Source organism: Pipra filicauda, unplaced genomic scaffold, assembly GCF_003945595.2.
Source record: "Pipra filicauda isolate LSUMZ 115617 unplaced genomic scaffold, ASM394559v2 scaffold7_size6619720_pilon, whole genome shotgun sequence".
Classification (NCBI taxonomy): Eukaryota; Metazoa; Chordata; class Aves; order Passeriformes; family Pipridae; genus Pipra; species Pipra filicauda.
The window spans coordinates 5,715,246-5,740,021 of NW_024104976.1; the positions used below are offsets into that span (position 1 = coordinate 5,715,246).

The 24,776-nt window shown below is 40.6% G+C and overlaps 1 protein-coding gene across 1 annotated transcript in view; it reads right to left on the reverse strand.

Moving 5' to 3' along the window:
- Positions 1–1,061: 1,061 nt before the first annotated feature.
- Positions 1,062–24,776, reverse strand: part of LOC113998785 (thrombospondin type-1 domain-containing protein 4-like) — a 75,446-nt gene continuing 51,731 nt past the window's right edge. The window contains exons 5-8 of the mRNA XM_039390066.1: positions 21,641–22,055; positions 2,506–2,608; positions 2,310–2,321; positions 1,062–1,203 (exon numbers count right to left, since the gene is read on the reverse strand). Of these exons, the coding sequence (XP_039246000.1) occupies positions 1,175–1,203; positions 2,310–2,321; positions 2,506–2,608; positions 21,641–22,055 (559 nt within the window). The 3' untranslated portion in view covers positions 1,062–1,174. The remainder of the gene's footprint in view (positions 1,204–2,309; positions 2,322–2,505; positions 2,609–21,640; positions 22,056–24,776) is intronic.

Below are 24,776 nucleotides of genomic sequence, written 5' to 3' on the forward strand. Positions count from 1 at the left end.
GTTGGAGCAGCAGCAGATAAAACAGGTTAGAAATGCAGCTGCACCAATCTGAACAAGGGAGAAATAAAAATATGTGCATTTTTAAAAAATAACAATAATTACACAACTCACCATCAGGACAGGGTTGTAAATTACAGTTTAGCTGCCTTTATTGATCCAATATAAACATTAAGAGCAAGCCGTGCTGTGCAGGGGAGGGAAAATGAAACGATCATGGCATGTTTTAGATCCCCTGATTCATCTTTCCTGGCACAAGACAGAGCTGCTGTGTAGGAAGCAAGGAGATGGAGGTGGGCTGAGAAGGCTCAGCATTGGCTCTGTCCTGTCAACAGCAGCTTGAAAAGGGATGCACCACAGCTAATACATCATAAGTCTTTGGGGTCACCTCATAGAAGTCATGGTGTCTGCAGAACATGCCTTCAGCCATGGCCTTGCTGGGGTACCAAACTCTTTTTTGTGCCTAAATGTACGGTACAAAGTGCCAGAGTTGTACAGCTCTGAAACGTCCTTTTGGGCAACTTCACAAAGCCAAACATGACTTTAACTAAAAAAATAGTAAATATATACTGATGTTCCCAATTGGAGGTAAAGGGGTGTAGCTCTGCAAGAGTTTACTACACCAGCAACAGATAAAATGAGGACTGAGGCATAGCTACATTAGAGACAAACATTATCAGATCAGCCAGGAGTTAGATACCAATCTACCTTAATCTGCACTGACTATGTAAAAATAGGTAATATCAATTGTGGATCGAAGCTGTTCATCTAAAGGAACTACAGAGAGCATGCCAGCATGCTGAGCACCCACAGAAATGTCCATTTCTGAGTAGAGGAAAAAGGAACTTCACATATTTGCAACATTTCTTGAGTCCCCTGAAAAATAAATGAACAATGACTTCTAATACTTCCTTCAGCACATCTTTGGAAGGGTCTTTATTGATGCAAAACAGGCATTTTGCCTCTGTGTAATGAGGCAAAGGACAGAAGCCACAGAATGCAGTCCAGCAAGGGGTTCTCTCAGTCCCCAGAAGCAATTCAGTGACAGCAGCACAACTGCCCCCAACTGCAGCCCTGCACAGATGTATTTCCCACTGCTTTCACTTCAAAACTTACTATCAGGCTCTAGACTGCAGGATAGACCTGACCTCAGTTTATTACCTGCAAAAAATCACCACTAACAATCACCCTTTTCTCCTTCCAAACCTATCAGGAAGAAAAGAGGAATGAAAATATGAGAACCATGCAGAACCCCTCCATTATGAAAGAAGCTTCCTCATTCCTTTTCCAAGTCTTACTTCGCATCACTCTTAAAGTTTGGAAAGGGACTCATCATGATGAGTTGAGGACTGAAGGAAGGTAAAACATACACAGAGCAGTACTGACATCCTCCAGCAAAGAGAAATCCCTGCAAACTGACTGTAAGACATTGCAAGCCATGGCATTACTCCTGCTTCATTGTGTGCATTGTATTACACGTAGCTACTTACACAGAAGACAGTAAAAGCTGTATTTAAGAGACACTTAAAAAATACAGGTAATAACCTTCCTTACACTTTGCCTTCTGAAATGTAGCTGGAATAAGTAGATGGGCCTAGATCCTTTATTTTCAAATTTTCAAGGTAGACTGTGCCTCCACTGGGAGGAGACACATGGACCAGAAGGGCCTCAGAACCACGAAGACAGCTCAGCCAGTGGATGTGTTTGTCTGTGCATAAATCCTTTTTGGTCTTTGGAGTTTTGTGAAAAACAACTTTTAAAAATGTAATTTAAAACAGAAAGACAAACTAAATTCCTCAGAATCCAGAAGCATATTTGCATAATTAATGATTTGCCTCATCTGAGGCAGTGGGCTCAGCTCTTGTGTACAAAGAGACAAACAAAATAAATAAGTATTACATAAACCATTTTCTCTTACTGAGACTTTATCATCCAAGGATTAGGACTCTAGAGGGGCGGCAGAGCACTACTAGAGCTGCTGCTGCTTTGTGTTCTAAGACAGTCAGTCCAACATGCAGCTGGGGAAGTCCAGAGCCCAGGTATCCTTCACAGTCACCATCCCAGCTTCAACCATATCATTAGAAAATACAAATTCGACAGCCAGAGAGTCCTAATATGAATGTGTAAGCACCACAAGTCAGGTGCTGAACTGGTATAAAGAAAACCCCTCCATTTACTGAAATGGAGCCATACTGAGCCTTTGTCATCACAAGTAAATAGAGAAAAAAAGGAGATAGTTAACAGTGTAGTAGCTGAAATAGTGCTGAACCACTATACTGAGCTGATGGTACACTAGCCAAAGTAGGACTTACATGCCTTCATTCCTGTAAAAGATAAGAAATACTGATGTGAGATTATCTAATTGTCTGCCCATGAATAAATGTAGCAGACAAACAGAGGAAAATGAGCAAGACTCAAATCCTCGTGGCTTCCATTGAGTAAAAATCACATTTGGCTTTCCAAAACACAATCTGTATAATAATGCAAAACCAAGTTGTCTTCCCTTACCTTCTGCAAAAGGTTCCCATTCATAAAATCGACCCATAAATGGCTTGTTATTGTATGATGCACATTGCACCTCTCTAATATTTCTGCTGCTTTCAGGACACATCTGTTTAGATAAAAAAAAGTCACATTAAATCAACAGCAAAGTTATTATTGCCTTCTTATTAAATAACTTTAGAAGGTTAATGAAGGCATTGCAAAATTCTAATCCAGGTGAATGATAGAAATATCAGGAGACTCCTTGTCTTTAAAACAGTGTGCTTTTAAGTAACAGTATCAAAAGTGCCTGTAGAAGAAAATGAATTTGTGGAGTAAATGGAGCAACAGTGCTATAAAAAAAAAAGTAAGGCTTTAATTGAGATGTCATTTTCCTCGGCAACAAGACAACACTTCAAGATAAAGTCAATAAATTAGATCAGAATTATTTCCTTTCCATAACAACCTCATATTTTTCATCATTCATTTTCTGGGCTCAGATTCAACAGAGTTGAAACACTTAACATACGAGCTTCCTTAACTTACTAAAAGCTGGCCACACCAGCTTCTCATTCTCATCCTATGCTTCAATACCATATTACCACTTTTCCTCTTGTATTTCCACATGCTGGTATTACAGTCATTGCATGACTTTGCATTTTAACTCGTGCCTTCAAGTCCTAACTTCAGAGTTCTTGCACCTGAAGAGTAGGAAGAGCTTCTTACACATAAGCACACATGTGTGCACACACAGGTATTGAGGCAGGGCAAGTTCTCCAGATGGAAGGAACATCCTTTATGAGGTCACCTGCAATGCAAGCCTTTGGCACACCAGCCTTGTTCACATTCGAAGCAGATTACAAAAGTAAATACAAGTTAAATAGTTAAAATACTTAATTACTTTGTTCTGCCTGTGTCCTCACATTACTGCAGTTACAGCAGAAGCCTTCTCTGTGTGTGGGCACACACAAAGGGGAGAAAGACTTCTAGAAAAGGCAGGGGGTGAATTAGAACAGTTGCTATGTTCGGAGAAATAGGCAAGCTTTGGGCACAGATGCATTTTTTTGGGTATCCTTTAGATAATCAATATGACTACTAAAAACACTATTCAAGAACAGTAGAAATCCCATGAAGAACTGGGCTAAAACAGCAGAATTTTTTTCTATATGACAGAGATTCCAAGGGAAAGCTGGAGCTGATACTCTATGAAAGCAGCATGGCTAAATAACTGTGTTTTTCCAGAGAACAGCAAGAGAATCTGTAAGAACAGCTCTTGATGCAACTGCAAGTCAGTTCTTCTATATTTGTACAGTGGGAAAGATGGGTTGTCTTTGCAGGGAAAGCCAGCAGAGCAGAGGTCCCGGAGGAGTTCTTGCTTTGTATCCACCATCTCTGTAAGAAGATGCTTGTAAGTGGATCAAAGAGACGTCAGAGTCAAAGGTTTTCAAGTGGGCTATAAACTGTACCAAAGACATGCCTTGGGGGAAGGTTCAGGGACTACTTTATCTTCTATTAGAATCATGGTAACAAATCTTCTAGAATAAACACTGTTTCTGGCCAAGCAGCCATCTGTGCTTTGTTCACCCACCCTTCTGAGATCTCCAGTACATGCAAATAGTGTTTTCCTCAACAAACCCTCTAATAAAAAAAAAAACCAAACAAAACAAACAAAACCAACCAAACAAAAAGCCCTCCTTGAAAATAGGACCATGAGCCACCACATTGGAAGGGTGTGACCAAAAGTCTTTCTAGTGCCAAAAGCAGAAAGCAAAGCTTTATTCCCACAACTGAAATCCAGATCCTTCCATGTGTGGCACAGCATTGCAGCACAATAATTCAGCCACAACCACCAACCAAGGCGAGGAAACTCACATTTTTCATGGAAACCCATTATTGCACATATCCTAAAGGGGAAGGGACAGAACCTGAGCTGGCATAAATTAAGGTCACTACACTAAATCACAGCAGAACAAACATCAGCTTGCACCAGCCAAGAACCCAGCCTGAAGGGTTTCTATTTGGAACGCTTTCCCCTTTTTTTTGGCACACATTTGCTACCAGCCTATTGTGAAGTTTAGTTGTTTCTTGTTTTTCCTTTTCTGACCCTTGAGCTCATGCCCTTGTGTACCAGTATTTCTGGCTCATCAACCATTTCCTGTACGCTCTGCTCATACCAACTGCAGGCAATGTATGAATAAAAATATCAAAATATTCATGGCTGTTGCCAACAAATAGTGACACCCATCCCTTCTAAGATCATTTTCATATAGCTACAATTTCTGCTTTTAAACTTACTGACAGTTGCCCAAAGGACAGAGGCCCCATTGCTTTAAAGGAGAACAAAGGACTGACAAATACACTCAACATTGTGTGGATGAAGCCAAAAATCAGAAGAAAAGGCTAACTCAGTAACACCCCTGCTACTTTAGGAGTCCCAACTCAGTTGCCCTTCTCTATTTCATTCATCAAGGTTTAATTACAATATGAAATTTTGAGTCAAAATTTGAGAGAGGGACTTGGTCTGCAAAAACGCTTTGCTTTATTCTTTATATAGATTATAACGACTTTTATTTTTAGATGTCTTCTAAAATATTTTGTGAAAGAGTTAACTACGAAGTACAAGTAGCCAAAATTACTACAATTTATGAATCACTAAGGTTTTAAGTGTTATATTATACTCCACATGCAGTTAACATCTATGCACCATTTACTAACCCCACCTAAATTGTTAATGCATAGCTGAATGAAATGACAGTTTTATGCTGCCTGCTGCTCAGCCCCCCTGAAAATGAAACCCTTGAGCCTTTCTCAGAAGACCTAAGAGTACTGGGCATTCTCTCTTGGCCTCTGCCTTTTTAGCACATCTTTAAGGCAGAAAATCATTAAAAGGAAAAAGCATGACCCTGTACAATCAAAAGTGAAGCTGCACTGGGGGGGGGGTCCCCCAGATGCCCCATTTTTATTTATTCCCTGAGAGCACGACCCGTTTTTACATTTCTATTTAATTACTAATTCTGTCATATGTAGCTTGACTATAAAACTCCCAAAATACAGCAGCGAGCACCTGTGGGGAGAAGATGGCAACCCCAAAGAAAGCTCATGTTTACAATGTCTAGAGTTCATCCTTTGCTTCCCAGCTCACACACAGGGCTGGGAGAACTGGAAGGTGACTGAGGGCAAAGCCGGGCTTACCCACAGCCCGAGGACAAAGCCAGGCTTACCCACAGCCCGAGGACAAAGCCAGGCTTACCCACAGCCCGAGGACAAAGCCGGGCTTACCCACAGCCCGAGGACAAAGCCGGGCTTACCCACAGCCCGAGGACAAAGCCGGGCTTACCCACAGCCCGAGGACAAAGCCAGGCTTACCCACAGTCCGAGGACAAAGCCAGGCTTACCCACAGCCCGAGGACAAAGCCAGGCTTACCCACAGCCCCAGGGGCTGCAGTGGGATCCAGTCCCACCTGGGCTGGGCTCAGCTGGGCTCTGCCTGGCACTGAGCCCCTGCCCGGCACAGGGCAATTGGCTGTAAAAAGCAGGCACGTTGGCATGTTTGCAGATGAACAACGTTCCTGTGGCTAAGCCAGAGCGCTGGGATTTAAACAACCCAGATCTCTTTCCAAAATTTCCCAGAGACTTTTGGAATTAAGTTCGCTAAAATATTTAACTTGCTGTGTGACTCCCCCTCGGTTCCCTCTCAGTGACATGAGGGCATTCGGGTTGTGCTGCCTGGTAGGGACTTGAAAACAATTTTTTGGTAAACAAAGTCAAATTACTTCAGTGTTTTGCTAATGACAGATCTGGAATCATCTAACAATCATGACAGATGGAGTCATCTAGAGTTTTCCATAGATGTTGGGATACAGAAAACAGGATGACCTCTTTGAATGTTTGTAAAAAAGGAAATAAAATCTCCTTTTTAACCCATGTCTGTGGAGGCCAGAGCAGCAAAAAATATACTTTGCATCTACTAAGATAAATCTCAGATTCCTTTGTGTAGAGGCAGATACAAGTTGTCTAGAAATATATACCCTCTGGTGGGAGAGGGTTTTTTTAATTATTATTCTTTCAGTTGTGCTCTGTAAAATTAGATACAGCATCTAGAATCCATAATTTCAAATGACATTTCTCCTACTTAAAATGTGCTGCTTGGACAAACCAATGCTGTAAATTTAACATGTAGGCCTGCATTCAGCAAAGTACCTTCAAAGTGCTGGACATTTTCACACAAGGTAAAGGTGCTTTCAGAGCTTCCCCTGCTGCATTTTCAACGACCACGACACCTCAGCCAACTTTTCCTCCTGAACTTTCAGAATGTGAAAGCAGCAGCAGCAGCACAGCACTGCACTGATGAGCCAGGCAGTGCTTAACACAAAGCATTTTAGAAGTATCCCTTCGTGTTTTGGGACCTCAGGCCAAATTTCTTGAAATGCACTGAGCCTGCTGTTGATAGTGACTTCGTACTTCAGGAACAGCAGCTTTATTTATGCCTCAATTTCTTCTGAAATATGCAGGTATGAAAGTATTCTGAGGGACAGCAACACACAGTATTTGTCTTTATCATGTACCATTAGAGCTTTCTTAAAAAGAGCTGCTGGTACAGCTAAGACTGTAAAACAAAGAAACCACCCTACTTGCCTTTTAGCTTTTGGGAAACATTCAAAAAGCATAGGTTTCTAACCAGTCTTTGACACTTTGGTTAATTAAAGAAGTGTTGGCAGAACACCAGAAAATTATCAGTCTGCCAGCAGATGTGGGCTCACATCTGCCATCAGCAAACCTGTGTCAGCGCTGGGCTGAGATAAAGCACTGCTGGAAATGTATAAACAGGCCTTTTTGGTCCTGAAACCACCTCTACAGGCAATTAAAACATTGACTAAGATTTTTGGCAACGTTTCGTTCTTATGACCTACAGTAACTGGCAAACTCTTTTTCCAAGGGCCCATGTTCCTTCTTGATTCTCCAGGCTCAGGCATAATTCATAATTAATATTCTCTGTGTGTGCAATGCTACAGGTTAAATTAAGTCCAAGTAATTTAGTTGTACTCCAGCTTTCATTTCTGTAGTGCTTCTATGTGATCATATTAATCCTTCGACATCCCAAAGGATAAACACACCTCCAAAGAAAAATAATTAAACTACTTGTTTCTGAAATAGTAATCTGCAGATTCCTCTTCCATTTTCAGAGATTACTCTTAGCAGTAGCATGTCCTTGCAATATGCATATTCTACAAATTCCAGGTCTTTGCACAACAACCCACCATGTCTGTCTGCAGTGACCTTCTGCTCTGAACTGCCCGTGTCTTGTTCCTCCTGAAACCTGCAGAAGTTCCATATCCATGTATGAAAGTGGAATGTGGGGTCCTTCAAATATTAATTCATCTGCTAAGTTGCTTCTCTTTGCATTGCCAAGGGCAGTGCATGGGCTTCAAACCAAGGCAACCCAGTTTTGTCTACCTGAACACGTACTGAAAGACAGCAACTGATGCATTTTAACTACTGAAGACTCTGTTATTCCTCCAATAGTTCCAATTTTTTAAAATGGTAACAGAACATGAAGACAACTGTCTGCCAACTAAAACAAAATAAAATTAAATAAGGTATGGGAAATATCTGTGGCACAAAATATCACAGGCAGATTTTTTTTATTCAAAGGGAAATGATGCTCCTGAAAAACAAAAATAAGCAAGAAACTTTAAAATGCATGTGAAGAACAGCTCTGCAGTAAAAATAGTGCTAGCCAGCTCTGGTTACAGCCCACAGCCACAGACAGTACACTATAAATGTGTGGCTTGACATGGAATGAGAATTCCCATCTGTGGATGCAGGGGGATCTGCACAAGTTTACAAGAAGGAGCACCTGTATTGCAGAACTCTGGGCACCGCCTCAAGCCATGAATTCCCACCCAGGCTCTGCTGCAATGGAGATTAAGCTCAGTAATGACAATCACCACAAACCAGTGCTGTGCTTTACTGACCAGAGAGAGATTCAACACCATCTCGGTCTATGGGAGCAAGGAACAAACACGGGCTTGCAGCCTTTCCCTTTCCCCTCACTCCTCTCCAGAGGCTGCCTGTCACACATGGTGAAGACCTTAGATGTGTGCACGACACAAAATCATTGTATTTCCACCCAAATCCCACTCAGCCAGCGATGAGTTTGTATTTGGAAGAAGGAAGATGGTCCATGGCAGAGCTGCCCACCGGGTCTGTCCCTGAGGTACCTCTGGCTCCACTGTCAGGGCTGGGCATGCTGTGAAAGTCAGAGCCATGTCCAGTCACACCTGTGCACTGAAGACTGTTTCTAGTCCTTTTTGATCCAGCAAAACCAGGTGACTATCAACTCATTTCAAAGCTGTTTTTTTTAAAATGTAGTTACTGTTTTACTCTCCCAGACTACTTTTAGTGCCCAGTTCCCTGAGGGGAGAACTACTTCAGTATCTAGACAGGAGTTCACATAGAATATCCTTCACATGATCCCAATCAAGCATCAAAAGCCTGGCATTTGCAGCAGAAATCATAACTGCTTTGTACAACAGCTGCTCTCAGTCTCAGCAGTGGGATCACTTTTCTATATAAATATGCTGCATAAAAAAACCCCAGCAAATACAAGAATCCCTCCATTCAAATATCTATTTATAGCAACACTACATAATGCTCAAGGTGCTTAAGCTGCACGCTATAGCCTCATTTAGTGGGAAATCAATGGAAAGCTATTTCCATGTGACACAGCCTGGCTCAAAGTCTGACAAAGCCTTAACGTGGAAGGTTCAGCGTCTCATCTGTCTACATTGTTCCAATACATCTGCAAAACAGAGCATATTTCAATAGCACTCTTCAGAAAATGGGAGGTTGGTGTACTAAGGACAGTTGTTTTAATATAACTATAGTAACTCTCCTTTATATTAGAAAAATCAGCCCCTCTGAAACCCCCTCCAGAAGGCACCACCAGTAGCAGCTTTGGAAGATCCAGAGACAAACTCATGTTTGATTCATCCTTAGCAAAGTCTACAGACTTAAAGCAAAGCTGATATATCTAGTCCTCATAGTTTGCAGAAAATTATGCCAATGTGATAAAACACCTACTCTAGGGTTTCCAGCAGTATTTTATTACATTTTTTAAGAACATTGTTCTTGGAGCTGCCTATTCTTTCTGGACTGCAGGTTTTATGCCACATAGGTTTCACTGCTTCACTCTTTTATTTTACCAGCTCCACCAGCGTGCAGGAATAATCCTCCAACAGATTTCTGTATGAAAGCTTAATCAATGTCAATGGAAATTCAATTGCAAGCATTCCACTTAAATGACTGGCCTTTGTGTGGGAGGAGGGACTACCTGAATGGTTCCAGCAGAAGGACTGAAAGTTTAGGGAAGTTCTGATTTGTATTACCAGGATATTCCACTTTTTAATAAAAAATTCTTATTACAGCAGTAATCACAATATTTTTAGAGAATGATCTCTAGTCTAATAACCAGCCAACTGAAATGTCACTGCAGTGTTATATGAGGCAGAATGTACAGGCAAATGTACAGATGTTGCTACATCTAGGGGGAACTGTAAGTCTGTTGAGAGAACTCATTTTGTTCTTTTTAGTTAAAAAAAAAAAAGCACCCTACAATGTGGAACATCATTAGAGCACTGTAAACGTAGGTTAAAAATTACTATGAGTTTGCAGGAACCCAGTGCACCAGAAATTGCAGCTTTATTCAGATTCTAGAGCTCTTGGTTCCATCAAAAATGAGTTTCTGCTACAATACACTCTTACACTGTTCCTGCAGCATATTCTTTCTCCCTAGGTCATATACTTAAAAAAAAAAAAAGAAAAGAAAGGCACCTTAAACTAACTAGCAGATACATTTGTCTTATTTTATAATGCTTTGGTGTAGCTGCAGCTGGTAGCACTGTCCATTTACTGGGGAGTTTTTCCAACTTTAACTGCTCAGACTAAAACTTTCCACTCCTGGTATCTGTCTTAGTCTCATTTTTTTTTGACTGAAGCATTTCGTCCAAGAATGAGTTTGAAGGAAAACAAAGGGGAGAAGGGTTTTATTTTTTTCCCATGCTTCCAATATTCTGATAATTATTTTTTTTCAAAATATAAGTGCCTGTTTTATTTTAATGAGTGAAATGACATCAGCCAGGAAAGTGTGTTGTTGGGTTTTTTTCAAGAATGCATCCTGTGCCTTTTATATGGAAATCTACCTAAGTATAGCCAGGCCACAAGACTTTGAAAAAAGTGCTGATAACACACTTTGTACGCTTTTGGTCAAAACTTGTTAAAGTTTTGCAGCAAAACTGGTGGAACAATCTGTTTACAAGTGTGTTCCACGTCTGAGGCTCAAAGAGGCTGAGAAGCTTTCCAGCAATTATTGGGAGGTGCTCCTGAGGTCTGTTTGAGGGCAGAGACTGTTCTTTATAACCACTTGAGCCTGTTTCAGGCAGCATGGACAAAGCCAATGCCTGTACCTAAAATGCATGGAATACTTTGGGAAAACTTAGATAAATCTTGGGACTGGGAGTCAAGAGAAAGCTTCTGTTTGTTTGTTTTGATGCTATAAAGTAAGTCACAGGACCTCAAAGGAAGGTTTAATCTCAAGTTAGAACAGGTTGTCCATGCAATTACTATATAATTTGGCTTTTTTTGTCTGTGAGGTCCGTTCTCACATGATTATATACCATTTTTTCCATATCATCTATGACTCACTCAGTGTGCAGAGTGGACCTACTCTGGGGATGAGTCAGGAATATTTAATTAGAAGAGTTATTTACATAATCTCTGTCTCATTCACTATAAAACCCAGTTGGTATACAATGGACATACAGAATAGGGAACATGAAAGACAGTTTCTGGAACCAGCTACTCTACCAGCTATGAGGTAAAAAATGTCACCTATGGGGCAATTTATTTAATCCAGTCCTCTCCTGGTTTGTGAACTATGTACTTTCTGTTTTGGGGGTCTGACTGAAAACATCTGGACCTGATTTGCAGATGAGCTGCCAAATCATAATTAAAATTTTGGCCAATGCAAATTTTGCTTTGACTATCGTCAAGTAATAAATATGGTACTGAACAGGGGGAAAAAATCCAATCCAAACTACTCAACAAGTGGCACTAAATTATGGAACAGTTCTTTTAAACATCATTCTTCCACATCCCAGCTCCATTTCTGACAACAGATTAGATCTTGCTATCACACAGCAGCTTTGTGAATTTTAAAGCAAACACTGCAGTAACAGTATCAACAACTGATCTTTGGAAAAGACTTTTTTCTCATCTTCTGCAAGGAGCATTTCTAAGGCAGGGAGCCAAGGGCTGAATAAAAAAGAGAATAACACTGAGTAGTGTATCACTCATAACTAAGCTGTTGATTTATGCAGGGACCCTGGGGTAAAATAATATATTATCAGATAATTAAATAGTTTTCTTAACACAGGAGTTACCATATGATTGTTGACAAAACTCCAGTTCTGAAAGCTCTAAATGGCTGCAGGTTTGACTTTGTCCTTTTAATGGCACTTTTCTGCTCCAACGAAAACCTCACATCATCAAAAAGATTGACACCAGGAAGTGACCCAAACTGAGGTCTCAAAACAGCCATCAAGACAATCGGGATTCCTTGCTGCCTTTAACAAATGAAGATGCAAACAGACATTCAGCAAAAGCAAGCAGGACATTGTTGACTGGCAAGTTACTGATTGCTGAAGCCAAAACCCAAAGCCAGTTTGCAGATCAAAGTAAGGGTTGTTTCCGTGGCTTCTTCCCCCCACAGATCACCCACTGCCTCCCTAACACTGCTGTGACACACAGAAAAAATGCAGGATTGCTTTTTCCACAAACACGAGTCAAGAGTTTGAAGAAAAACAGCCTTACCAACCTATCACTAGAACAAAACTCTGTTTTATTAATTACACTTGTGTGGCTCTACACGTGCAATATGCTGCCCACCGAGGTGTTATTCCTGGGCAAACACACAGCACACTGAACAAAGTACAATCAAAGGTGAGACAGAGCACCACAGACTGATTTTATTTCTTTTTTTTTAATCTCACCACAGTTTTAATTATTTCTGGGCTTTGCATTGCTCTGTAAGCAGTTAGATCTTAATGTATCTTATGCAAAAGTCTTATTTAACTGCTCTGGGCACCACAGGGCACGTAGTGCCAGCTTCCTTCACCACTTGTGGGGGAGAGGGTTTGGGCTGCCATTGCTCAGCTGTGGTTACACAAAGGAACACATGCTTGCTAGATGTGTGATTATGTTTCCTAACTTTCTACACGAGTTTTGGCCATTTGCTGCTTTCAAGCCCTGCTTAAAAATTCTAAAATTGAAAAAAAAAAAAACCCAAACCACAAAACTAAAAACTCTACTAACAGCACTGCTAACAGATCACTAAAACAGATCACTTCTCCTTCAGCACCCTTAGATTAATTTTGGCAGCTTCTCTGCACTTCCTTCTTCCTCTGTTCACCTCAGTCGGTACCAGAGAGGATTGGGATTGTATTGGCAGTACTTTCACTTCAAGTTTCTGTATTCATGCAATTTTCCTGCTATCTGGCTTGAAAATGTGCCTTAACCTTGGTCATTGTTATCAGCAATACCTGAACTACAGTCCTAAAAATACCTGGAATAAATTACTCTTTCCATGTGCCAAAGCAGATGCTGACATTTGACAGTGTTTTCTATACCTGTCATTCATGTAATTAATGGGAATATTTAACAAATGTTCCTAAAAACAACATTTAAAAAAATATTTGCAAATTAATCACGGGATTTCCCCCATCAAAGTTTCTAAACATTTGCAGCTTTCTCTGCTTTGAAAACCTGGATGCAATTAAACTGACATAGGAATAAAAAGCACATTTCTTGTTCAAATTAAAGGAGTGGTGAGAATTACACACCGGAATTTCAGACAAAGACTTGTGTCACTATGAATTGACAAAAAGAAACAAGGACAAGCTGGAACGCCTTAAAATTCCTCCCACAACACTTGACTATATTGATAAATGATTTCTACTCAAATTTGCAATACCCTATTAAACAGAACTACAAATACACCAGGAATGCAGCCATCTGGTTGCAGTCCAAATTTTCATTGATTAGTTTCCTCTTTAAAACTGGGCACAGAAATTACAACTGAACAATAACCAGGCACCTAAACCACCCTGTTTCACTGCAGAGTGAAAATCTGCTTCATTTTGACAAGCATCCCAAGGAAGTTTCCAAATCATTCCACAGCATTTTAAGTGCTAGAGATGCTGTTCATAACTGATGAAGTGATTGCATAACTATGGATCTTTTCCTCTTTCCTCCATCATACAAGCATTTCATTAACCCTCATAATTAGCGAGGTAACTTCTCAGACAGTTGCAATTGCCACGTGAAATCTCATATTCATAGTTCACCAAGAAGTCAGGAAACAAATGCTTTAGTCAACTGAAGTGCATTTGATTTTGAGGCACTTAGATGAATTGTTAACATTTTTATGTCATGTTACTACTGCACATAAGTGAAGGTCTGAATCTTCAGCTACTCTTGGACACAAATTCACATCAGGCAGCACAGAGACTTCTCCAGCTTCACCATGAGACCCATTTAATAGGCTCAGAAATTCCAAATCAACCTCACAGAAGAAAAAGGCACCTCAGTGCTTCCTGCAGGATCGTAAAATACTGAAATTCTACTGCTAACATACCTTCTGAAGTCCTATAGTTTAAAAATCAAGGAGATCTATGTATTGGGAAGTTGACAGAATCTCTGGAAAATTCAGCTCCCAGAGTGCTCAAGCTGAACCCCAAACATACCAATGGTGCTAAATGTATATGAATTGTGTAACTCTAACACTAAACTGTGGAAATGGTCTACCACGTACAGACACCAAGAACAGAGAAAGGAATGCCCTAAGATACTGAGGAGCAACAGCATGAAAAGCAAGAAAGCAGTGGAAAGGATTATTAAGACATTTTTACAAGAAGAGGGACTTTTACATGGAGAAAACTTTAACCATTAAATTGTCCTGAGCCATAATTACAATGGTTTATGTCATATTTAATGTGAAGGGATGTGTGGTCACTGTTTCAAAAGCAGTGCTGCTGTCTGTGGAGTGAACACAATACCAGTCAGCAGAGATGTCGCTACAGATTTTTCAAATCTATGGTGTGAGTCCTAGTTCTTGTTTCATAACATTTGAATGCAAAACATGGGTGAAAGCAGTTGATGCCACTCATTACAGACCATAATGCAAACTAGAAGCACGTCACAGAATGTGTCAATCATAGAAAAGTTGGTTCTGCACGACACAAGGCAGAGAGTTAAGATGGTTTCATTGACAAATTATGGCAGTGTTGGCTTTTCTTGCCTTATAATTCCTCTAGGTGTAAAGTGAACATTTAAGTTCCTCACTGTGTTTAATAATTCCCTTGCATATTTAGTAGATTTTTATCACTGACACACACTTTCAATCTTTGTTTTCCAGTGGAATATTCCTGTTTTCTTGCCTTAAGGTGTTTATTCTATCCTAAGCTTCACTATACTTTATTTATATCTTATTGTCTTTGAAGAAAGTCAAAGATCCCATTGTTCCTGTACGTTTTTGAGAGTGATCATAAGAACATTAAAGATCCCACAGGTCACTTCTCCCAGACCTGGACAACACAGAATACAACAGTAGCCATGTATACATTGGCTGCACCTTTCCTTTTGGTCTGTGTTTTTACAGTTCTTGGCACAACAGGGTATGACTCTCAGACTCTGAGACACTAAACTAGTTCAAAATAACTCACATTTATCCAGCGAAGGAAGTAACTCAATTTTCAATTAAAAACCACAAGCCTGTAAACATTAAGGTTTTCTGAACTGTGCTATTTTGGACTTATTATAAACATTTTACTAGATTAGTAAGTAATCAACCTAGTAATAATTCATTTGTGTAAAACAGCTACCTCTGTCACTGGCACAACTACAGAGCACACTTGTGGAATTAAACTCTTTGAGGGAGCTTCTAAAGTTACCCCAGCATACTTTTCCTAATGATTTAAGGCAGACAATTTCCCATAATTACTTAAATTCTAATAAGAACATCATCATGCCAAATATTTTGCAATACAGTGTTCTTAGCTGTTGAAGGGGCTGTCATAAAGTAAGGACGTAGAGAGGAAACAGCTGCAGCTCAAGAGCTTTATCAAAGATGTCTCCATGTGAATCCTTTGTACACAAATGACAATTGATAAACTACATTTTAAGAGAGGTGTCTCTGAGCCAGTGCCTGGTATGTTAAGCCTGTACTGGTGAAATGCATTCTGAACTAATATTTACAAAATCCTGCTGCAAATATCAAAATAGTCAAAGAAAGGACAGTAAACCCCACAGTAATGAAAGCTTTTAATAAGTTTCCTATACACCCACGGAATGTCAGACTACCAGACCTACACACAGTCCCACAGTGTTCACATGGAAAATTCCTCACATAAAGTTAAATTTCCTCAGGAAAAGATATGTCATCATAACCCCACTTTGCCACTTATGTCAAACACCTACTCTGTACAAATCTCAAATGAGAATAAATAAACCACACAGTAGCTCTTTGGAAACAAGAAGGAGCTTTTCAGTTTTAAAAAAGAAAGCTCACTTAAAAATACATTGTCTTTTGTTAGTCCTTACCTCAATACCTGAGCACCCCAACTACAATAAAGAGTGCACACTTGCAGAACCCTGTATCACTTCTGAAAAGACTAGTCTGGGAATTACATTTGCTGTTCCATACAAAATTAAACATTTCCATTCCTACCTTTGTTAACACTTGAAACCTTGGAAACGTTTCAGTTTCTATAGAGTGGAAAACTTTGGAAAAAACTGAAACACCAGCGAGCTGGTGAATGGCCCAAGATCCCAGGTGCCAAGGGAGCCTGCCAATGCCTACCTATGTGCTTAGGGGAGAGAAAAGCACATCACTTTTTAATGAACTCAACATGTTACTGCAGGACTTTTCAATTCCATTTAATTGGGGGTCTGTGTCCAAAAAAAGCCTTTCAATGGCAAAGTTTTAACTCATACCAGTCAAAAGTAGTATCGTCATCATCATCATTAAGGCTCTTTGGGCAATTAAATATATTAATTTATCCCATCACAATAGAGTGGGGGATTGGTCTTGAGCCTCTTACTTCATCTCTTCAATTGTAAAACCTCTTTCCATTTCCAAAATTGTCTTTTCAGATACTTTGCATTCCCTGCTCAGGTGCTGTTCTCAAGTGCTCTACACACAGATTCAAGTAGAGGACTCTTATTCACAACCAAAAGCTGGATTTTCCATAGCTATGCTACCAGAATAACAGTATGCACAGCTGAAGGGTCAGGGCAAGAAAGTAAAAGTAATCATTGTTTTCTGATCCTCTCTAGACACTTCTCCAAAACACAATTACTTCTTGTTAACTACCAGTCACATAAAATACTGAGAAAGACAACACAATGTAACTGGAGACATGACACTAATCCATATGAACCAGTAACTGGAAATAAACTGGACAAGCTCAGCAAAACTTCATCCATAAATATCTCAGTGAGCCCTCAACAATTAGCCTTTCATACATTTTACCTTGGGGTTTTTTTTGCAAATTACTATATAAATTGAGATATAAATTTGGTCAAAAACATACCTCGAATACAACTCAGATTTTACATCCTTTTTGCATTGCTCTTCATGCTGAAACTCATATATGAATTTCCCTACCTGGTTTTCATACTCTTTGTTGTGCTGTAAGTGAATCACCAAAAGAGACACTATTTTATTTTATTTTATGGGTTTTCTGCCCAGAGCATTGAAGTGGTCATGGTTACTGTGGGACCTCATCAGCTGTTTGGTGCAATTTGGAAAGTGGGAACTGCAGAAGAGGAGAGTTAACAAGCTGTCAGAGTAAACAGGGCCTTCAGGCCTGGGCTCTCCACCGAGGACAATGTAGAATCCTGGAATGGTTTGGCTTGGAAGGGACCTTTAAAGATCACCTGATGTCAACCCCCCTGCCATGGGCAGGGACACCTTCCACCAGAGCAGGCTGATCAAAGCCCCATCCAGCCTGGCTTTGAGTATTTCCAGGGATGGGGCATCCAGAGCTTATTTGGGCAGCCTGTGCCAGGGCCTCACCACCTTCATCATGGAAAGATTTCTTCCTTATGCCCACTCTAAACCCACCTTCCCTTAATTTAAAAGGATTGCCTCTTGTCCTGACACTACAGGCCTTGGTAAAAAGTCCTGCCATCTTATAAGCCCTCTTTAAGTACTGAAAGGCTGCAATAAGATCTCTACATAGTAAGGATAGAGACATACTAAGAATTATTGTATTTACCAATAAGCCACAATTCACTGCATGCCCTACAAAAAAATAAAATAAATCAGGTAAAACTGACTTTTAAAAGGGGCACTGTGTATCACCAAATAGACACTGCAAAACAAACAGTCTTGAATGTCCAGAGCCTTGAAAGCTTCCTTCTGTACACTGCCCAAGTGACCTGCAGCCTGGAGTTAATTTACAAATATATTCTCACACATTCAGGCACTCACAGAGAGCTGCTGACTTGGCAGCGCTGGAGACAATTAATTACAGAAAGTGCTCAGTAAATAAATGTTCCATTTGAGTTGCTTCCTTTGTTCCGGCGACAAACCACGCAAAGAAGGTCGCATTCGAATTCCTCTTCAACCACACATCCACATAATTCTCCTTCCTTTAATGCAGGGGGAAGTAAGGAAGATTTACTCATCAGCTCCCTATTTTGGAGGAGTGCAGGCTGCACTGGAAGAATCTCATTGTACTGCAGGTAGCTCATGGTTTCAGTTAGACCTGTTTGTGTGCAGAGGAGGGATGTTTCCTGCCTGTTTCCTGCCCAAGGAGGTGACAGGCAGCCGTGTGTTCTGAGGGGAGCATGTAGGAAAGGTGCTGAAGAGGGGAAGCCACTTGTGTAACGAGAAAATAGGTTTAAGGACCTGCAGGAACACTTGAACAAATACAAGCACTTCCGAGGGTCTCCCCGACCAAACCTCACAAGTTTAACTTTTATGAATCGAGCTGTCAGTCATGTAAAATGAGTTTGGCTATTAATGAAAAAACAATAAATGTACAATAATGAGGAAATGACCTAATGGACCGAGGCAGATTGACTTAATTTGTTATTAATTAACTGCCCTTAGGAGAAACTGTAGAGGGAGTGGCCAAACACCAGGATAATGGTTAACAGAATACCTTCAATAAATGAGATTTTCATTTTTGGCGTGCGCCAGGAAGAACTGAGGAAAAAAAAATTAAAAGATACTGTTCTCTGCTTGCTGGCAAGACTATTGGTACAAGTCACTGCTGATAAATTAAATTAAAGCCCGCGTGCAGAAGCATTTAATCAGAAAGAACAAGTGAGCAGAGTGAAACACTATCAGCCTTGTTTTGCTCTCGTCCTGGCCTTTATACTCAAACTGTTCTTAGCTACTTCTTTTCTATAATTACATTAATTACCACATTCTAGGGAGAAAAATAACCCTGAACAGCAATTACAGCTTCAACAAGGGTAACAGAAATGTTACTAAATAAAGAATATCACTATGGAGAGTTCCACGCTTAGGAGAAGCTGCATCATCTACAATTTCCCTTGGCTATTAATAAAGTCCCCTGCAATATAACCAAAGATTTCTTTATAACTGCATTTATGCCCTCAGCAACAGCAAAGATGCAGAAACAGTATGCTCACCTATGTTTTCTCTTCATCTGTTGAACTCTTTCGTTTAAACAACAGATTCTAAAACTGACATGAAAATATTTGCATTTCTGTTCCCCTTCTACCAAAAGAAATTTGCCCATGGCCAAACCCCTCATCACACTGACCTGCCTACCTTGCCAGTGTCCAATTCACAAGCTCACTGCCCTCTACTCTCCAGCCCACCTGTCATTCTCAACAAATCTCTACAAGCCTTCCTTTGCCACACCTTGTCTGGGATTGCTTCTTTCTTCCACCTCATTTCTAACTTCCTCACCTCTCACCCCTTGCTCTCTGAAAAGACCTCTTTCCTGGAAGCGATTTTCTTACATGAAGTCAGGGGCAGAACACTGTCCAACTTTGTGCCCTGATGAGTGAGGGGTGAAATAAAGACTGGGGCATTTGTGTATTGCCTGGACACCACTGAGAAAATTCAGCACAGAAAACTTTCCAAATTAATGCCCATGCACTAAGGTCATTTCCCATTTCCTTCAAAAAACAGAAAAGTGTTTTTCAAAAGAGCAATTTGTACCAGAGACTATTCTCAGAGGCTCAAATTAGCTCTTTCATGTTTTCCATTCCAGACAAATACACTAAAGCTTTCTTGACATTAGGTCTCTTCAATCAACTGCTCTAGTCTCTATCAATGGATTTTATTTATAAATAAAGCAGATGTAATAACTGCTACCCTAAGAGGCAAAAAAGGCACTCATCTAATTTGTGTAGTCATGTTTTTGTTATCCTGTGTTCTGTTGCTCCGTCTCCACTATGCAGGCTTCCACTGAACAAAACAGGATTTTTAAGAGGCAGAAGAATCAGATGTGCACCCACCCAGAAAAATATGGCCTGTTCTGTCAACATATTGAGACCTCTCCTGAACATCCTGCTTCAATATCCAAATACAGGCTTCTTCATGTTTGCAACATTAGGCTAGATTAGGAGCCCAAATAAGATAAAATACTAGGAGGAGATACTTTGGGAAATACTAAAATGGCACAGGCAGAAACTGGAAATTTTAGGAGGATGAAAACTGCTAATGGGGACAAAGAACAAAACCTCACTCGCCTCCCACATACAATGGGAGGCTGCCCTGGAGCATGGAGCTACACCCAGCCAAACATTTCTGAATCAAGCAGTGAGAGAGTAAGTTTTATTTAAAAATTAACACAGAACAGATTTTCATTCCAATGAATTAGGAAGCCAAAATCAAAGCATGTAGAGCTCGAATGCTGGGAAAAGTAGCATCTCTCAGAGAACATACACAGCACCTGGAAAGATCCTGGAGTGATCTGGGCTACTGGGTGCTGGCTCTAAATGCCAGCTAGAACATGAGGGGCACTCACAAAAGATAACCTTTCCTTATGGGATTGGGAAGTAGGCAGCCTTCATAACGTGGTCCACCTCAACTCCATTTTCCCACTTCTTTCATGAAAAAAACATTAAACCTGTCTATGACTGTGATGGTTTGACCTTGGTTGGATGACAAGGCTGCTCTGTCACTACCCTTCTCAACTGGCAGGGGAGAGAAACTGTAAGGAGAGGCTCATGAGTTAAGGACAGGGAGAGGTCACTCACCCACTACCAACCATGGGCAAACCAGACTGGATGTGGGGAATTTAACTGAATTTATTACCAGTCAAAATCAGAACAGGATAACAACAAGTACAACAAATCTTAAAACCACTTTCTCCCCATTCCTCTCTCTTTCCTGGACTCCACTTCCTCTCCCCCAGCAGTGCAGGGAGACAGCAATGGGGGTTATGGTCAGTCCAGCACAGGTTACCAAAACCTGGCCATGCAAACCCAATACACTCCACACTACCCTGCCTCTATGAGTCACATATTTAAGAATTATCATTAAAATCCACATTCACCACACAACCTTCAACATCAACAAAACAAACCAACCAACCAACCAAACCAAAAAAAAATCCCCCCCCCCAAAAAGATCAAAGTAACATTATCACAGCACCAAACAGAAGCGGATAATTTACACAAAAACCCCCCCTTGCCCCTTCACCATAATTACAACAAAAATTCTCCACGATCATTCCACTCTCTAACATTGTTCAGTCCATATTTTGCTCCCTACCTCCCTCCGTTACTATTCTTATCTCAAATTCCTCATATTCCCAGGTTTTGGCACCAAAAAGACTGGTTTCTCCTTCTATCCAATTAGAATTGTACATGTTGGTAGGTTAAGCGACTGCTTAAAATCCTTGAAGGTTTGGGTTTAAGGAACTGCAGTATTATGGATCTACTTTCAGTACTCCCTAAGACGCTTTAAAATAAGTTCACAAAAATTTTCATTAAATTAATAAAAAAAACAACGTTCAGCTTAACTTGACAATCATGTGAACATTTCCCATAGTGAGGAAAGCCGTAGCTGTCCAACACATTAAATACAGGAAACTCCTCGGAAAAACAGACTTACAATGGTGTTGCAGAGCTTGTACTGCTTGTAGGTGCCGACGCACACGATGGCCGTGGCCCTCTGGGGCTGGGGCTGCCCCTGCAGGGCCTGGGCTGGCACAGGGTCACTGCTCTGGAACAGACTTGGAGACGCAGGAAAGGATGGTGACTGATAAACTGAGGGTCCCAGGACCTGATGTCCTGCCTGAGGCCCACTTGCTTCTTGATAAAGGTTCCCATGTTGGACTGGAGGCCCAGCTGCTTGGCTGTAGGGGCTCAGGAGGCTCGGGCTCGGGTGGAACACGTGGCTCCTCGAGGACTGGCGCTGCCTCCGGAGTTTCTGAGGCTGCTGACCAGTGTCAGTTTGTAAAGGTAAAATGTATGGCACTTTTCCATATCCATACTTTCCCGGCCCAATAGGATTTCTGTTTCTGCTCCTGAAAAAAGAGAGAGAGAAAACAGTTAGTGAATCCATAAGTGAGGGAGCAGTTAGATATTTATACGTGACCTGTCATTTGTCAGAGTTATTCACTGCAAAGCAACAGGTAACCAGAAATTTCAACCTGTTTTCTGGAAAATATGTTCAAGATGCAATCTTGTTTGATATATTGGGAACCTCTGAAGAAGTCTACTGGTTCAACTAAATTCTGGGCCCTCTATGGCCAAGAGTCACATGGAAGTCACTGAGTGTCAGCTCCCAAAGGCTGAGGGTAAGGTGTGGTATAAAACAGCAGTTTGGAGTGAGGTGGTGGTTGTTCTTTTAATCCCTAGGACTCTGCTCTAAAATGGAAATTCAGAGAATCCAAGCTGTATACTGCTAAAATTCATAACCATGTTCCAGAAGGGCTTGAGATAGATAACAGCAGAAAATCCCTACTGAGGATTTGAGTAATGACAGAAGAAAATTTGCATTCAGCACGGCAAAGATCATTAAACATTTTGTATCCATTCTAAAGGTCTCCTGTGGTTCTGCTTCATTTGCTACTTAAGAAATAAAAATGGAAACAGAAATAAGAATAAGGAACATAAAAATATTACTGAAAGACCTCTGGAAAACATGACAAATGCAGGAAAATATTCTTATTATGTTACACAGATGATTTTCTCTTCTCTGGCCAGCAGATTTACCTTTTTTTTTAAATATGCAAAGTGTGGATTTCCAATACATTTAATTCCTAAGTCGTGACGCCTCAGTTTGTTGCCAGGATAAAAGCCCACCTTTCACTGTCCATTACTAAAACATTCCCAAAAGCTGACAGCCCTGAGCACTGACCATCACGTTTCAGGTCTGCTCTCCTGCTCACAGATCTCACTGAAAACCCTGTATTTTGGGCCATGTTACACCCGTACCAGCAGCCTCAGGCAGCTGGGATGCCATCTGAGATATAAGAGATATAATAAATAACAAATTAAGGCAATTTGCCTTGGTCCATTAGGTCATTTCCTCATAGCAACATAGCGGGCTCAGCCTGGAGTCTCAGCTCCAAATTGCAAGAGTCAAAGAATTAATTATACCACATTTATGACTCACCATTTAAGGGAGGTAATCCTGGAATTTTATCTGCCAGCAATAGGTTCATTTGCATTTGCTTTTCTTCTCAACCTGTGCAGCTCAATATCACACCAGGCCCTGATTTCTAATGCCATAGTCTGAAGAATAAGTTGGCAAAAAATTATTTCTTCCAGTTCAGAGCAACGTGTGAATACAGTTATTTTGGGTAACCTTTGCAGCTCAGGAAGGGAGACACCAATAAAGGAAAGTAATTTTCTTTCTGTCCATAAAATATATCTATATTTTTAATATATATACAAAATAGACTTGAACTGCAGTGAAAACCAGAAGTTATAAAGTGACATACTTATTTTCTAGAAACTGAAGTGTTACAGATGTCAGACAGACACCAGATCAAAGGGACCTTTCTTTGGGTTTGTTTTTTCTAGGGTTTGCTTTCTTCCCAAGTCTTCTATTCTCCTAAGATTCTTGTTACATGGGAACCCTGGAAGTCATTTACTTCACATTCTGGCCTTATGGCCACGTGGGGCTTTTAATCAATCTTCCTGGCTCAAGATGTGTGAACAAGAGTGCTGACTTGCCCTGGCAGATAAGAGACCAGCACTCTTGAAGTGTTTATCCCCCTTAATCTGCTCTGACAGTGACAGTCATTGTTGAGGCAGGGCTTTGGTAGTTACAGTGGAGAGCAGCAGTATAATGGCTTTTGGCATTAAGGCAGGGAAAGGAAGGCTTCCTGTAAGTAAACAGGAGAGGAAAGAAAGAGAAATTATGAATGGGAATTATTTCAGAAGTTCAGACTAAATCCAGTTTGATTTAAATGAACACAGTTTTATTGTTGTGTTTTGGGGGGTTTTTAATGGGCAAATAAATTGATTCCCCCTATGTTGCTGATATTTTTAATTTTTAACGTAATTCTTCATTTCTGAGCAAGAGCAAAACAAACAAACAATCTTTCTTAAGATTCCTAGTCATATTCTACACTTTGGTATCAGTTCTCACTAAGCATCTCAGATTTTGGAGCAAATTGGTTCATCTCGGAAAACAGATACAACTTCTTCTTTTCACTTGCTCCAGTCTCTACATGATTTGTACAGAGAGTGGTTTTCTTCTCAACATGAGCACACCAATTTCCAAGTGTCTGAGATATGAACCTGGGCAACAACCCCTGACACTGAGCAAGTTGCTGCTGCATGGCAGGGAGCAGAGATTATGGGAGGTGGACAAGGGGTGGCAGGTCAACTGAAACTGGCCTTTTGAATGGATCATCTACAGTTTTACTGGCATTTTTTAACAGGAGGAGAAAGCTGCTAATAACTGAGCCACAAGTCACATGCAGAGCTCATGGGAGGAATATGCCTCTATGACAGATTTCTGAATGCCAAATTAAACAAGCACTAGCCTCTTCCAGAGAAGAACACCAAGATGTATTGTTTGGGAAAACTGCTGCCTGGCAAACGAGGACAGGTCATGCAAAAGGTCAAAAATGAGACTGATGTTTGACTGTTATGCTCCAGTACAGAGTCATGAATCAGAACTGGAAAGAACTGAAGGACATGCAAGAAATGGTGACATGAACTTGGACTCTTCAGCCTGGAAAAAGAATGCTGAAACGGGCACAGTATCCTTAAACACAGAATTACAAGTG